The sequence below is a fragment of the Rhipicephalus sanguineus genome, chromosome 5, assembly GCF_013339695.2.
Source record: "Rhipicephalus sanguineus isolate Rsan-2018 chromosome 5, BIME_Rsan_1.4, whole genome shotgun sequence".
NCBI classification, from domain to species: domain Eukaryota; kingdom Metazoa; phylum Arthropoda; class Arachnida; order Ixodida; family Ixodidae; genus Rhipicephalus; species Rhipicephalus sanguineus.
In genome coordinates, this window is record NC_051180.1 from 76134495 (window position 1) to 76151855 (window position 17361).

The 17361-nt window shown below is 45.8% G+C and overlaps 1 protein-coding gene across 4 annotated transcripts in view; it reads left to right on the plus strand.

Annotated features, from left to right (window-relative positions):
- The window catches only part of LOC119393793 (WD repeat-containing protein 37), a 160372-nt gene that overhangs the window by 140189 nt on the left and 2822 nt on the right, over positions 1-17361 (plus strand). For all 4 annotated transcript variants that reach the window (XM_037660954.2, XM_049416367.1, XM_037660953.2 and 1 more), the window contains 5 exons: positions 7150-7198; positions 7292-7474; positions 9903-10041; positions 11552-11686; positions 13872-13983. In XM_037660954.2, coding sequence (XP_037516882.1) covers positions 7150-7198; positions 7292-7474; positions 9903-10041; positions 11552-11686; positions 13872-13983 — 618 coding nt within the window. The remainder of the gene's footprint in view (positions 1-7149; positions 7199-7291; positions 7475-9902; positions 10042-11551; positions 11687-13871; positions 13984-17361) is intronic.

Here is a 17361-nt window from a genome sequence, read left to right on the forward strand (position 1 = left end):
ACATATGTGATGGGTGAGCGTCTTCCTGCAAGATGACCAGGTCGCCAGGCTTGAGCGCGTTGGTTTCACTAGATGAAATGCAGTGCGCGGATCGCAGCTGTAGCAGATATTCTTTACGCCACCGCTTCCAGAAGGCATCTGTTAGCTATCGACGGTACCTCCAACGTCGACCAAGGTCACTTCCCGTCGAAGAAGGGACGGCTGCAGCTCTTGCTTCTGGCAAACTTGTCACTCGACTCCCTGTCAAGAGGTGAGATGGAGTCAGAACTGATTCCTCGCCAGGCTCCTGTCCATCGTACGTCAGTGGGCGCGAGTTGATGGTAGCTTCTATGTCGGCCAGTACTGTAAGAAGTTCTTCAAAAGTGAGGCTTTGGCGGCCAAGAATTTTCCTCAAGGAAACTTTGACGGATCTCACCATCCGTTCCCACCAACCGCCCCACCAGGCGGCTTTCTCCACGATGAATTTCCAGGTTATTCTCTGCAGACTGCAGTAGTCCTGTGCTTCGCGACTTCGCAGGATGTTCCACAGTCTTTGAATGTCCCTCGAAGCTCGCTTGAATGTCAAGGCATTGTCACTGTATATTGTTGTTGGCAGCCCTCTATGAGCGATGAAGCGCCTGAGTGCCAGTAGAAAACATTCCGAAGATAAACTTGACACCAGTTCTAAATGAATTGCTCTCGTAGTGGCACAGGTGAAGAGCGCAATGTAGCTCTTGGCGCTGTCATTCTTCGTCTTTGTATATAGAGGGCCGGCAAAATCAATGCCGACTACTCCAAAGGGCTGATTGCAATTCACCCTTTCTCTAGGAAGGGGTGCAGTCGGTGCAGTAGCTGGCTTAAGTCGGTGTCGCAGGCATATCCGGCAACTTGAGATTACCTTTCTCACCAGCTGACGGCAGCTCTGTATATAAAAACGTTCTCGAAGCTCCGTCATGGTCGCCTGCACACCTCCATGCAGTGTCCGAAGGTGAGCGTCGAGTGTAAGAAGTTTGGATGACAGTATGTTCTTTTGGAAGTAGCACAGGGTGCCTGGTGTCGTGAAGCTCCGAGGAAAACTGCAGGCGACCTTTCACACGCAGCAGCCCTTCCATGTCGAGAAAAGGTTGATACATAGCGACTTTGCTGTTCGCAGGTAAGCTCTTTCCCTGATTAAGGGCAGTAATCTCTTGCGCGAAGCCCATCTGCTGAACGTGTCGTATCCAATAATTTCTGGCTTTGTGCAGTTCAACTGCGGTGAGATTGTCCTCGGTGCTACGTGTTCGTTTCCGACAGTTGTTAATGAACCTCATTATCCATGCACTTATTCTTAATAGTCGTGCATAGCTGCTGTACTCGCCTGCCAATAACAAAGGCGTCGTTTGGCTTACTTCTGTCAACAGTCCGACGGCGTGCTTCCGCTTTTCTCCATTGATTAGTGAATTAAAGCAAGCATTGTCCTCCTTCATTACAGGCCATGCATCTGACGTCTTCGGCCAACCAGCTTGGTCCGTTCCACCACAGCCTACTTTCACGCAGGGAACTCGCCGTCATACCCCTTGTCAGGCAGTCAGCGGGGTTATCTTTTCCTGGACAATGCCTCCATTCCTCCGGACTGCTCAAGCTTTGTACTTCCCTCACGCGGTTCTCTACGAATGGCTTCCATTCTTTGGCTGTGCTCTTTATCCAAAAGAGTGTTACGGTGGAGTCTGACCACAGGCACACTGGCACGGGCTGGCCCATTATGCTCTGAAGGTAAACAGCCATTCGAGCCCCAATTAATGCCGCCATCAGCTCAAGTCGCGGCAGGGAGATCGTCTTCAGGGGAGCCACATGGGATTTGGCAAAAATGAGGTCTGCACTCACCCCTTCGGTGTTACTCTCTGTTCGCAGATAAGCGCAGGCACCGTAGGCTCGCGGGCTTGCATCACAGAAGATGTGCAGCTCCCATGAAGCTGGGTGACTGGGTGAAATGCAGCGCGGGAACCAGAGCTCTCGTAGGCTGGGGATGTCCATACACCAATCTTTCCATATTTTCTCCAGGTCTTCTGGAAGCTGTTCATCCCATCCCAGTCCTCTTTCCCAAAGTTTTTGGAAAAGCACTTTAGCGGTAACCACGAACGGGGCGAATAAGCCCAAAGGATCAAACACTCGGGCGGACGCCTGTAACACTACCCGTTTTGAGCTGACGCCCGTGTTGACAGCATTGAGCACTGCACCCATCGATATTGTCATGCAGTCACTCGTAGGCATCCATGGCAAACCCAATACTTTCAATACTTCATCTTGGTCTTGGGAATTGCCCTCCCGAAGTTTCTCGCGAACCACGCTTGAATTTGACGACCACTTTCGCAGGTGCATACCGGCATTTTCATCATTTCCTTGGCGTTTGTGGCTATCTTTAGTGCTTCTTTTGCTGTACCAGCGCCGGTTACCAAGTCATCCACATAAAACGAATCTTTCAGTATAGCGGCTGTATCTTGAAGCTCACCTGCCTGTTTATCGATGTGTTGGAGAAGGGTGGCTGTCAGTAGGTACGGTCTTGCTGTTGTGCCAAATGGTACCCTAGTCATTCTCCATTCTTCAATATCGGGCAAGTCGTCAGCGTTGAGCGGTGGGCGACTGTACCACAAAAATCTTAGTGCATCTCTGTCATCAGGTTGCACTTCGATTTGCAGAAATGCCTTTTCTATATCTGCGACGAGAGCCACCCTGTGTAGACGAAACCGCAGCAGCATTCGCCCCAAGTCACTGATGAGGTTCGGACCCTTTTCGAGATGCTCGTTCAATGACGATTGTCCCGGCTCATGTGATGAGGCATCGAACACCACTCGTAGTTTCATAGTAGTCGAGTCATTCCGAATTACTGGCTGGTGCGGCATGTAATACACTGGGTTCTGTGTCGCTGACTCCGTCACGTGTTCGGCATGCCCCGATTCCAGGTAGACACGGATTGCTTCGTCATATTTCTGAGCGAGTTCTTTGTTGAGACACAATTTCTTTGTCAATTTTCTAAGCCTTTTTGCGCCGCCATGTTCCGGTTGTCTGCCAGATCTGTTGCTTCTTTCTTCCACGGCAACGCTACCTCATATCGCCCGGCTTTCTTTGTTATCTTGGCATTGCCTCTATGCTCAATTTTGGTATTTGGGGCTTTATCTGAGATGCCGATGGCGTCCAATTCCCAAAACTTCTGTAGCGTCGTTTCCACATTATTTGCAGTGTCTACGCCGATCTTTAAGACGCAGACATTTGATGCCACAACAAAGCTGGTGTTCATGCTGAAAGGGCCTTGGAATGTCCAACCGAATGTTGTGTTGATAGCTGCCAGCCCCTGGTTTTCTTCGCAACGTTGAACTTCTCTGGTAAGGAACTTCCAGAGGTGGTCAGCTCCAATTAACAATCCAATTCCAGGAACAGCTGGCATGCCTGCATACAGTAGTTTGTCGGCAGTTATTGCTCCTCCTTGCTCCAGCTGTTGTACAAAGGCATGCTCCACATGGACTGGCGGAACGTCCTTACATATGAAGGGCACCTCGACAGCTTCTATAGTTGTTTCTTTTCCTGTGCACTGACTCCAGACATGTAGTTCGACAACACGGCGACTTTGAGCGTTAGCCTCAGTGCTGCCGAAAGTGTTTAGGTGGAATTCGGTGGTTCCCAATGTCTTCAAGTTGAGTATTCTGGAAACATCTTCTCGAATAAAAGTCCTTTGGCTGCCGCCGTCTATGACGCCTCGGAGGTAGCCCCACCTACTTTCGCCAAGGGTCCAAGTACGGAACGTTTGAAGTGCAACTTCGTTGTCTTTTCCTCCTTTTGAGGCTGCAGCTGCATGCACGTTTGTTGCGAGTACCTCCTCAACTTCTCTTGCTCTCCAGTCGGGGTTGCACACAGAGGAGGCATGTCATTTATTGCAATGAACACAGTTTACTTTTCTTTTACATTGCTTTGACTGGTGCCCTCCAACTGTGCAGCGAAAGCAGCGCCCCGCTCGTCCCATCTTCGCTAACTTTTCTTTCAGAGGGACGGGAGCCGTGCAGGCCTCGGTGTCATGTTCTTCCGACTCACAAAAGAAACACCTCCTCACCCGCTCTGGGTTAGTGTGAAGAACGGCAGCACTTGGCTTTCGAGGTGGCTGGCGTCTTTCTTGGTTTTCTTGGCATCTTTGTTCAGCTTTATTGCTCTCCATCGGGGAATGTGCCACCTCCCTGCATCGCTCCCTGCTTTCTGTCTCCAAGAGGAGGAAGCCAAGAATTTCGGAAAGCTTTCCGTCGACGCCGGTCGCCATTACACTCGGGGAGGACGACTCTTGCCCTTCCGACTGGACTGTAGACACAGATTTGCTGGCTCGGCTTGATTGTCTATGGAATTCGACTAACATGTCTTCAGGAAGCGATGATAAGATCATGTCACACAACATCGCAGAGTACGTTGATGCGCTGACGCCTAGTCCACGCAGACCACGAATATGCATCTGTATGTGGTCATACAATCGACGCAGTCCCCTTACGTCAGCCGATGAAGATACTTGTGGCGGCGCTCTTAACTTTCCAAGATGCTCTTGCTGGATCCTTTCTTTGTCACCGTATCTACGCTGTAGTATGTCTACGGCATCCTCATAGCATGCTTCTGTCGCTTGCAGCCCTTTGATGGCGGCCATTGCTGATCCAGTGAGAAGCGACCTTAGGTATTGAAATTTCTGTGACTTCGATAGGCCGTTGTTGTCATGCACTGCCTGCTTGAAACATTCCCAAAATGATTGCCAAGAGGATAGCTCACCACTGAAGGTCTCCATGCTCAGCTTGGGTAATTTGATCCCATGCTGTTGGACTGGCATAGGCATTCTGTGCGTTGGCTGCGTTGTTTGCACGTTGCTTGTCGGACCACTAGTCGTGACAGAAGCTCTAATTCTTGCCTTCAGAAGACCAACGATGTTGTTAACTCTGTCGTCATATTGCACCGATTCGGCGTAGTCTTCTTCGAAGATGTCGTCCGGAAGGCAGCTTTCCAAGTCGTTGTTGACCTTTCGCAGTTCGCTGTTGTTGACTTCAAGTCTATGTAGAAGAGCTGACAGTTGCAAGGCGTCTGCACCTTCCAACGCTGTGGTATCTTTGATTATGATGGTACTCTGTCGCCGCAGGGTCCTTCTCTTTGCCTTGAGCTTCTCCATTTCGTCTTTCCTTTGTTCTTTCTCGCGGGCTATTGCGCACCTCTCAGACGATGTCCTCCATCCCGGGTTTCGGCACCATGTTGTAAATTCTGTTCGTTACACTTTGTCGACGGAAAACTCGTCAGAAAGTCACACGAGAAAGCTTTAGTAACAAGGAAACAACTCACTATATTCACAGGATCAATACAAAAACGTCTTCTCTTTCTCATTCTCTGGGTCGCAACAGGCCTCCGTTTCCAGCCGCCAGCCCCCGTCCGAGTTGGGGAGAGGGCTTCCTCCTCGCATGCGGTTTTCGTCTTTCGGACCCCACTTCCCTCCAGGGCTTCTTCAGATGTTTCTGCTTAGGAAGGGCCTGCTCCTTTTCTTTACTTTGGTATTTTCTACAGGGGCTATTGGTTGGGGGGGGGGCTACTAGCTGTCAGGGACACAGCACATTTTGTTCCTTAATTACTCATTCGTGCACGCGCCGTGTAATTACAAGTACTAGTATGATCGCTGACGTCTAAAAAATTATTGGCAATCATTTGGAGCTGCTGTGTACGGCGTTTCTGCGGCCTTGAGAAACAATAGACAAAAGTGTATGCCAGTTTTCTTTTTTCGCTACCCCCACTTGCTCCTGCTTTACGAATCTCCCAAATTTTCAGGTTGCCAAGTTTGCAGGTCCACATTAGCATTTCCAGTGCCTGTCGAATTATTTGACAGGTCCTGCAAATGCTAATGTGGACTTAATCATTGTTCGCACTGTGGGGTGGCTCAACACACTGCTTTTATTGAAATAGCAGTGTTCACGTGCACTGTGCACAAATTAGCTGATGTTGAATGGTTTTTACATATTTTTGTTTTCTTTTCTAAAAGTAAGCCTTCTTTGTTATACTGCTCCAAATTTGGGATTTCGGGCTAAAAAATTCAGGTTTTTTTTTTTCGCAACCTGCTCCAAGTTTGGATTTTTCGTGCTCCAAAGGCAACATTTTGCTGCTCCAAAAATTGCTCCAAATCCTACTTTCGCCTGTTGCACCCCTGACAGTGGATACCAGGGTGCGTTGGTGTCCTCACTGTATGAAAGCTCTGGGGAGTGGGCAGACTTCTATCCTTACTCCACACACTTTTTCAGTATAGGGAACCTTGTGAGCATGACATGATAATGATGATGATGATGATAATAATAATAGTAATAATTATAATAATAATAGTAACAATAATAATAATAATGATAATACTGTTACTGTTATTTCCTTGTTATCTAGATGGGAGAAGCAATCAAGTAAACTTAGGAATAACCTTGATTAGCTCTTGCCTGCCTGGATGGAAATGTACTTTTTATCTGTTTTATTTATTAAGGATATTGTACTGCAGTCTAAAAAATCATGCAGGTACGATGAAAATGATAGTTGCATCATACAGCAGTACAAATTCTTGTACAATTCTTATGCAGTAACACATAAATTCTGTACAAATCAAACGAAAGCTAACACTGAACACAACTGGGCCAAACACAGCGTGAACAATCAAAGTGCACTGCAGCTGAGAAGACAGCCAGAAGTCACATGTATTCAGTTCAGACAATTATGAGTTACATCTTACCTGCATATAAAATGGCACGCTGCACAGCACGCTGTGTGTGTTACGTAAAACTTTAAAATGTGAAAAATACGCAGAAAATGCAGTGTGCAGCAAACAACCTAAATGTTTACGCGTTCGCAATGGTGTTGTCACTCAGAGAAGATAAGGCAATCGTTTTTATTATTTCTTGCTAATTCTTTACAAGGTGTATCTCATTTGTAGCACAAAAGTTTATAGCATGCAGGAGCTATCATTTTATTTCTTTCAACCTGTAGATCATTTTGCAAAATGAAATATGCCATTCGTCAATTGTATGTGTTTTATGTGTAGTTGCTCTTCTCTTTATAGCAGTTTAGTTAGCCCAGAAATGCCTGTATAGCTGCCTTTGTTCAACAGATACGGGTGTGCGTAGATTAATTTGATGACTCACTTTTATCTCTTCACAGAAAGGACATTCATCGGAAGACGAGGTTGACCTTTCAGAGAAAGAAGATGGTGAGCATAACTTTCTGGAAATGATGTTGCTGTCAACGAAACGCGTGTTCATTCAGCGTCCAGGCAGTAACTCGTTTGGGTCTTTCTTTCCAGATATTGACTCTGCAAGCAACGTTCTTGTGATGAAAAGCCCGCTGACTGAGCTGACGGGCCATAGCAGTGTTGTGATAGCGTCCGACTGGCTGTCGGGTGGGGACCAGGTGATCACTGCATCCTGGGATCGCACGGCCAACGTCTACGACGTTGAGAAGGGAGAGCTTGTCATTCAGCTCGTTGGTGAGTTTACTGTACCTTATCTGGTAACCGGCAAGCTTTTCACTGTTTTGCTAAAGGGTAAATGTAAATTCCACTGTTCTCAAAAGCCCGTTAAACCAAAACAAAAGACACTCGTAGCCAAGGTAGTGAGTGTTCCACACTCGCCACCTTGGCTACAAGTGGCGCTGACTGAAACTCTCGGGGATTACACGTACAGAAGATACCCAGCTTCCATTGTAGCTCAATTGGTGGAGCAGTGGACATGTAACTTAGAGGTTGTGGGTTTGGATCCCACCAATGGAAAGGGTGGTTTTTGGTCCACTAATTAGTTTCAATTTACGTCATAATTATTACACCACAGTTTAAGACAGTAGTTAATGTCCCCTGTGCTTTCCTTGGCCTAACCGTCTGTTGGATTCATGTGTTTGTGTCTAACAAAGAAATGAGCCCCTCGAAAAAATTCCCCTTCTTTTGTTCTTTGGATCTAGGTGTACAGTAAAAGTCCCAGGCAGTCAAAATTAATCTGAAGCTTCTCACTACGACATCACTCATATGCAAGACCAGTGATACTTTACTTTGTAATGGGGGTATGCTTATGATAAGCTGTGTTCGAACGCTCATTCTCTACTCACATGAAATTGCAACGAGCAAGTAGAAGTTCTTGCAGCGTGTGATGAGCTCGGTAATCAGTCTGCTAGAAGAATACTCATACCAGTATTTCAGAATTGTACTGGTCGTTAAGAACACTGGCTTGTGTGGTAGTGAAAAGAAAAGGCCAAGAAGAAACATTGTTTTAATCTTTCCAGGCTTGCAGAGACCTTAAAGGGACACTAAAGGCAAATATTGTCAACGTGGATTGTTGAAATAGCATTCCAAAAACCTCACAGTTCTTTCTTCAGGCCAAGGAAATGCTTAGCTTGAAAGAAGATCACGTTTTAGTTGCCCGCATGCCGTTAGTGCAATTCAGACTGCCTGCCTCCGATAACGGCCTTCTATGTAGCATTCGCCATGCCCGTGCTGCAGCGTAGCGGAGGAAGGGGCTTTAGCGGAAGCACGGCCCGGCAAAAATGAAGCTCTCGTCGTTCTCAAGGGCAGCGTCAAGTTCTTTTTTGCATGTGTCAAACCAAAATGCCAATATATCATTCTATTCTGTCTTGTAATGCATTTAAATATTCCTTTTTGTCAAGGGTAGTTTGAGTACTTAGTGAATAATTGCACTGAGGCCCTACTACATCATTGGGTTTTTGTTACAGAATAGTCCCACTGGTGACATGAATAGTGTCCTGCATTTACCTTAATTTCTCTATTATTAAAGCAATACTGTGTATAATATTGACGTTTTAGATGTTCTCAAGCATTGAGTTTTCACTCTGACGTAAAATGGAATTTGCCTTTCCTGTCCCTTCAAGTGCAGTCATGCCACCCTTAGGCTAAAGGTGCTGTTGCACTCTTAGGGGCTATCAGTCATCGTCAACCTTTTCCCATTCGATGTTTATGCTTGCACTTAAGATAGTCTGCTTACACTTTGATAGGGCTATATAATGCACAGGGCACATCAGAAGTGCGTTCAATGCAAATGTGATGATTTTCTGGGACTGCAAATACAGTAAAAGCTCGTTAATCCATATTTCACAGGACCACAAATAATGTCCGAATTAACTGAGAGTATCACGAAAACAACAAACAAATGTCTGTTACATCAATATACTTTCATTTTCTTGATGAATACTTAAATCCTGAACTTGCTTTGCATAAGAACAGTGTAAAAGCCACAATTTTTTGTCATCCTGCGACTTTGTTCCCAATGCGACCACGGCGCCAGACTCCCGTGTTTAATTGGCCCAAAATGTGCTCTGCACCCCTGCCTTATTACATAACGCCACCACTACCACGCACACATGACGATAGCTCTTTCGCAGGTAAAATGGCTGCAACTGATAGTTCACCCATCGTGATGTAGCAACTGAGTTTTATGCCAGAATGCTGACCACAGCTGAAAGCTCTTCATCATCAACAGCTTCCGCTACGTTTGAGTTTTCTGACATTTTGTATGCATTGCATCAAGTTAAAACAAAGCTGATGAGTTCCAGATCCGCATGTGGACAAAAGCATGGTTGCTAACTGATAAAGATAGCAATAGAGACAGCACTGCCTCGTTTTAGTTGTCTGCCAACACTGTTTCCACTCTTTGTGTTGCACATTTGTGGCTGCTTGCGCCCGGTGTGCTCCAAGGACTATCCAAATTAACTGGGATGCCATTAAACACTGCATGTGCTGGCCAGGACCAGGGAACATGTCCGAATTATCCAATTTCCGAATTAACGAGGGTCGATTTAACGAGCTTTTACTGTACTAGCTCCTGATTTCTCAATTTGTTTCGAGACTTCCTCTCTGTGTTCTTCTGTATTAGTTGATATAGCATTCTTCTCTATTACCAATTCTTCTGCAGGCCACGACCAAGAATTGACCCACACCAGCGCGCATCCGACGCAGCGTCTGGTGGTGACGTCCTCTAAGGACACAACATTTCGCCTGTGGGACTTCCGGGAGCCGATACACTCAGTCAGCGTGTTTCAGGGCCACACAGAGTGAGCAACACCTTCTCTCTTATAGGGATACCACAAGAAAATTATCAGTGGTAGTTTTTTTGCATCAAATGAAAGGCCAAGCCCTCAAGAGCCTAGAAACTGTACTGGTAAGCTTGAGTGCACCCTGAAAAAGTAATGACAGTATGTTTTTAAAAGCTAGTTTCGGTTCCTGCTGTACCCTGATGTCACAGCATGGTATGAGCTTCTTGTCATGTGCTCATGCAAGATATTGTTTTTTCCATGGCCGCTTTGCTCTGTGGCTGTGTTGGTGATGCACACGCCACTATATTGAATGTTTTGGTGCCTGACATCATCATAACTAGCCATACTGGAGCGTGATGTCACCAGAATTGGCACTGTATCCTGATAGTGTTGGATGTCAGTAGGTGTGCAATGCAAAAATTGACTTTAATGTCAAAATAAAATATCATTATTTACTGAGCTTCACACTTGCAGAGAGCCGTCTGTGTATACAGGAGTTTTCTATGGCAGAGTAAACTCACCTTCGAAAATTGGTGTCAGTAACCTTTTAAACGTTCCTCCTCACCCTCGTTTTTTGTTTTCTTTTGTTTGTACACGTTCTTGCATTTGCTGTATGCCCAGTCTCACCAGCTCTTAAGGGCGCGACGAGAGCTGCGCGTTACGTCAACCAACCAGTATAAAGAACTAGTAGAGGGGCTCTTTTGTTGTCTGCGTATCTCCCATTGCCCTCTGCATAATGCCAAGTGGATGGAAATAATGACTGTTTTCAGCAGTGCGCAGTCATCGAGCCGTCCTCTCTTCACGGTACCGCACAACCAACTCTTGTGTATTGACTAGTTGATATAAAACTTCCTTTACTTCGTGAGGTTATAAAGCTTGAGCACGTACCATGAAACATTAAATTTGTGAAATTGCAAAGGAGAAGTGCTGACAACTTCTGGGAAGTTCACAACATGACTGCCTACTTGCCAGGAAGGAAAAAGGGATAAGAACTTCAAATGGGCATACAATTAGAGTTGACACTCATTAAACGTATGTAATAAATCGTGAATCTCGATTTGCTCAAGCTTCAATATCTTGGGTTGACCACCTGGGGGTCAAACACAATTGCACAAGATAAGTTTGGCCTTGTGCAATTAAAGCACCCGTGTTTCTTTCTTTTTTTTGGTAAGTATGAAACCTTTAAAAACTTGCATATTTTGCAGGCTTTTTTCATTGTTGTCAACAGGAAGGAGGCAGAGAGTGGGTTATCTAATCCAGTGGCATAGCCAGGGGTCCCCCCCCCCCTGAAACAAATTTCTGCCTACGCCCCTGATCTAATCAAACTGAAAACATACTAGTGAGAATGTGTAGTAAGTTATAAATATTGCAGTTCCACTTATTTAGCTTTTTGTGGTGTCGTGGAAGAAGGTCAGGATTATGGCTTTCATTAGTTGCTTTTGAAATCCCAAGCATTGCACACCAAATTTACTGTGAAATTTTTATGAAAATGCCCCTGAAATCTTTTTTTTTTCTCTCTCTCCCGCAGGGCTGTGACCTCTGCCGCATTTGCATCAGGAGACAAAGTTGTGTCCGGAAGTGATGACCGCACGGTTAAGATCTGGGACTTGAAGAACATGCGGTCACCACTGACGACAATCAGGCTGGACTCGCCTGTTAACAGGTAATCACAACCGCAAGAGCAGCAGAAATTAGCTTTTATTCATTCCTGCATAAGGTACAAGTGTGCATCTCATTACTGTTAGTCACCTAATTTCACATGGCTCTATCGAATGCGTTGCCGTTGTGGCTTCCGCAGCCTTTGTCAAAAGAACCGGAACTAATGAAGCTGCCTGTGAAGCGTATGATTGCCTTGCGTGTTGCATATGCACTGCTAAATAGACCTGCCACAGTGGCTATGATGTTGCCTATTATGAGGTCACAGGTTTGATTCCTGGTCGCCAGTGTGAAAACATTCACCCATTAACCCTTTGAGACGCTATGTACACAATTGTGTACACCACTTGTATTTGCTATTTGTATTGACTAGGGGCTAATACCTCTGTCACACGGCCACCACCGAACTCCATTTCACTCCGTTCGGCATTTAACTACCTGATGGAGCATTACGAGAATGGAGTTGTGGCCGTGCTACACGGCTCGGTGCAAGCTTTCGACGGTTGCCGCATGGGGCAGAAACAGCGCTGCTGCGCTCGTCGAAACGTCCAATTTTTTGCCTGTGCAGTCGCCTTTAAAGCAACAAAAACGTGTTTTTGTGTGTTGATGAAGTGCTCGGAATCACCATTGCTGTCACAGTGCTTGTGCGTGCGCCTCACACGTGCAGAAATATCGCGCGACGCTTCACAGCGGCGGCTTGGCGAGGCGTTGGTGTGGAGAATACAAGCGCTGATGTCCGAAAAAATACAACTAAAACGTACACTACGGGGCGTGAAATGCTACGCGAAAAAGAGCATAGTTTTTAAAATTATAATTGAGCTCATTAGGACGATTTTGCTAGTGCGGTTTTCAGCGTAGCAGTAGCTGGCTGGAATGAGAGTACTCCATCGAGCCGAAATGGGCATAACCGAACTTCCTCCACCAAAAGCTCCATTTAACTTCCTCAGCGAAATGGTGACCGTGTGACATGAACCCCATTTCCCTCGAGGAAAAGACGAGGGAGTTAAACGGAGTTCACGGGTGCCCGTGTGACATGGGTATAAAAAAGTGCAAGATACATCGAACTTTGGATGAAATGAACTTCCTGCATAATAAATTTGCCTTCATTGAACTTCATTTTGCAGTGTAATATTGCATATGATCACTTCGCTGAAGGCACTATCATATTCGACAAGTAGTTCGACGGGCCGCTTCCCGCGACCCACTTGAAAAGTATATTTTTCTTTGTTCAACATGGACATAACCGAAAATGAATTTGCACTATATTTCTAGCCTGAGATTTCATTCTATTTATGCAAAAAGAGAGCATAAAGGGCTTCAGAATAAATAGATATTTAATTACATAGTAATTAGGTAAGATTACTATAACACGCATAAATGAACGTATTACGACATTATTTTATTTGCAGTATAATATCGAGTGCTTTGAAATAACATTGTATCATTTTAACGCGTTTACAGGCAGTTCTTCATAGGTGCGTCTGAAAGGGTTAAAGGGGTCCCAAACCACCCCTCAAGCTTAGTGAAAACACACATTTTATGAACAGCAAACACAACTACGAGCAGCTCAGCCAAATTTTGTAGTCTAGCGCAGCACGTAGAGTTTACAAGCGAGTTTACATGCCGGCGTCGCCCTGTATACAGTGGAATCTCATTGATACATTTTTCACGGGAGCCGGAAAATAAAACATAATTTGCAAAAATCGCATTAACCAAAGAAGTTCACCGTGAGTAACGTTGGCCGGGAGCAAAAAGAAAATTGTATTAGGCCGAAAACCATGTTATGCAGAATCGCATCAATGAGATTCTACTGTAGTGTGCTGAAATTACGCAGTAGCAACACTTGTGTGCAACGGTATTGCACCAGAATAGAGTGAACGCGTTTCATGACGTGCACTCAAGTTCATGATGCACACTGATATAGCTTCTTGCTCCTTTGTCTTGTTGATATTGGTGAGAAAGGCCTGTGATTTCGTTATCTCATTGTGTCCAGTAATTCGGTGTGTGTGTGCATGTGCATGTGTGTTATATATTATGGTTTGAGTCTTCGTGCACCTGGGTTTATTACTGTTTTTGGACCTGTACATTGTTCTATATGGTTAGGCGGTACTCTAAGGAGAACAGTGCAGCTGATCTTTTTGCATAGAGGTTTTGTCAACTTTTTATTTTCATTGTTGCTTGTTTTATTCTAGGCTTGCCATCTCCAACCAGAATGTCATAGCCATTCCACACGACAACAGACAGGTCAGGCTGTACGACATGTCTGGCGTCCGTCTCGCAAGGCTACCTCGTAACAGCAGACAGGTATGCTTTTCCAGAATTTGTGTATATTTCCATCGGTTCTTTTGGGGGGGGGGGTCAAGGCTGTGATGTGAGCTGTGCCCTTACAGTCAACAGACATTTTCATTTCGGAGTCCCTTTTGCACTCTCTACATACATATAATACATTCAACATTCAATTGTTTAAAGCAGTAGTCGGCAACCTTTTGAGGAGGAGGACCTAGTTGCACGAAGCCAACACAGAGGGGCCCGGGAGGCAAATAAAGGGGGGGGGGGGGTGCATGCAAGAACCCCCCCCCCCCCAAGAGAAATAATTCAGTGAATTGACAATGATGTACAATACTGTAATAATGTTTATTTTCAGCACAAATGTCACAAGGTTGCAATTTAAAAACCTAGGTAACAAGCAGAAAAAAAAAGGCCTTTTTTTTGCCACAGCGCGAGGGCTTTCGGCTGCCCTCTAGGCAGGATCGCCCCCCCCCCCCCCCATCGATCTGCCAGCTGCCAGAATAAAAATCATTGCTCTCGCCCTCTTTCAATGCAACTTTGGTACTGAACATTCTTCGCAAACTCGCAAATATCTACATCAGGGTTGCTCACCGGTAGACGCAGAAGGTTATGGCGGGATTCATCGGTTATTCAGGAAGGCAAGTTTGATTTGATGAACTTCATTCTCGAAAAAGTCTGTTCGCAGACGTACACTGCCAAACACTGTTATGATGGCTGCTGCTGGTTTCTTCAAACTTTCTTTGTTCCTGTCTAACCCCATTGGAGGTCAAAACTGCCATGCCAGTCTTCAGGTAGGAAGAGACAAGGGGAAGGGGGGTTCCGATGTCGTGCCGGGGGCTGCATAACACTGCCCTGCAGGCCACATGTTGCCGGGCGCAGGTTGCTGAGCCCTGGTTTAAAGCATAAGCTGTCACGAGCCTGCTGCAACGGCTGATTTTGGTGGCGATGTCGTTCGCTGTCGCTGCCACTGTTCGTCACAGCTGTCGCGCATGATGAGAAAAAACACTGTTGTTCAAGCCGGAATTGAACCCAGGCATTCTGTGAGGGAGTCTACTGTTCTACCACAGAGCCGCGACACTGTTTGAAGCTGCTTCAAAAAAAGATGCTATAGTGATGTCATGTCAGGAAAGGAGTCGCGTGTGCATCTGTGAAAACGTTGCATGGCATACTAATAGAATTGGGCCAGCCATCACGCCATGTGAATTGCATTACAGGTGGGTGGTTTAAAACTGCCCATGCTTTACAAAGGGATCAACCATAATTCATTAATATCCTCAGCTACAGCATCAACAAAGTGTGTGCAGCTACATGGAGGTGCACATATAACAGTTTGGTATCTTTGCATTAGGTGTCATGTCATGTCAGTCGTGTAACATGTTGGCATATTGAAGCTGTCCAGCCATTACAAACAGCTGTGCCACAATTCCTTATCATTATCAGCAATAGCAGCATCAACAATGGCCTTTTATGACTTCAGGGGTCACATGTGCTATAATACATAGTTGCAAACGTTTTATGATAGATCACAGTATTGCATCAGGTGTCATGCCACATGAACTGTGCGACATGTGGGTGCCTCAAAAGTGGCGTGCCCATTACAAAAGGCTCAGCCACAGTTCGTCATAATTGTCATCAGCAGCAGCATCACAGCAAAGTTGCCTTGTATTTATTTGCATAGTATAACTACATGTGTCATACCGTATGAATTGTGTAATGGGTGGAAGCTTTAAAGCTGCCCAATCAGTATAAAGTGTTGTACCACAATTCATCATCATTAGTAGCCAGGCCCTAGCTGTCTGTATGTTCTGGCTAGCACCGAGTGCTTCGATGGCCTCAATAGCAGTGAACAGGCTGCCATAACTTTTGTTTCCCACGATCTTTTCATGATCCTATGTGGATTTATTTGTGTTAATAAAGGACAATGCGTCCATAGTATCAAGCTGGATATCCTTCGCAACATACCTTTCGCATCACAAGGCGCACATAATATTTTGATAAACGTGTGTACATTCAAACACTACATTCAATGCTCTGTACTTAGAGTAGGCACTCTAAAGGAATTCACTATGACCTCTCAGAAGGCTGCTCCTTCATCTTATGCTGTGACTCTGCTGCATGTTCCCCGCAGGCCAGAAGTTCCCTTACTTTCCAGGTACCGTCAAAGAGTCCTAGAAACAAAATTCATGCCTTTTTCTTGCTCTCAACGTCTCGGATCGACATAGCCACGCGTGAAATACTAGCACTGAAGCCTTGTCAGTACGTCTCAGTGTTAGTCTTCTCAGTGCTTGTACTGGGAGAGGAGATGGTGACATGCACGCATGCATAAAGCGGTATTCACACGGGGGACAAATCCTCGGGGGATAAAGGTGGAACCTGGTGACGTCAGCTCACGAGGAGAATTCCCCCACTCACACGGATGAGGCGAACGGAGGGGGAGATCAGTGTTACCAGACTACTCTGGTGGCTTGTATCGCCCGTTTCACCAGCTGCAGACTGGGCACCCACTGTCGCTCTCTGCAGGAACAAGTACAACAATGTGGCTTAACAAGAGCCCGAAATTTATCCCCCACAGCCAAGGGATCGTTTGTCCTGTTGGGAAAAGGTCCCCGTCTCTTCCGAGGAGGCGAGGGGGCGGAGTCGCGCCCACTCGCTAATCCGTGACATCGCAGTCACGTGATCCGCAATCCTCCCGTGTCCCCCGCGGATTTCTCCCTCGTGTGAATGCCCCTTAAGGAACAGTGATCCTTTCCATTCCTAATATGCTTCACCACACAACACTCATGCATTGTAGCGAAGCTGACTTTTGGGAACTGCTACAGCTGCAAGTAGATGGGCAAACGAGAACACTTGTTTGAGACTGTGTGATGTTTGAAGGTGTGTTAAATCCTGACATCAGCAATGACTTTGCTGATGTCAAGTGCTGCATTCAGAGACCAACTTCAGTATTTAAACTAATAAGTATTTCAAGCGTTTTCCAACCTTCATACCAGCTAAGTGCCAACTTCTTACACAAGAGTAGAGCATGGTAGATATTCTAAAACAGGAGTCTCTAACTCGCCTCAGCCAGTGAGCCTCAGTCACTAAATGGAGTCCAACAAGGGCCGGGGCAATGAAGAAGGTTGAAGTAAGTGGGGGTGGGGGCTTGAACAAGATGTCAGGTAATGTTGCCATTGAAAGGAAGCCTTTCCCATATCTCGTATATGGGTCATTCATGAAGAGGTTTTGGAGCTGGGATTCAAGAAACATCGACATTGATGTGTAGAATGACTGAAATCTCAACACCGACTGCAATTGAGTTTTTGTTCCACAGTTATTTTTAAACACATGGTGACCACATGGGCTGCCTCTCCGATCCACATTTTTCTGTTCTCTTTCCACTTCTCACGCTGACGG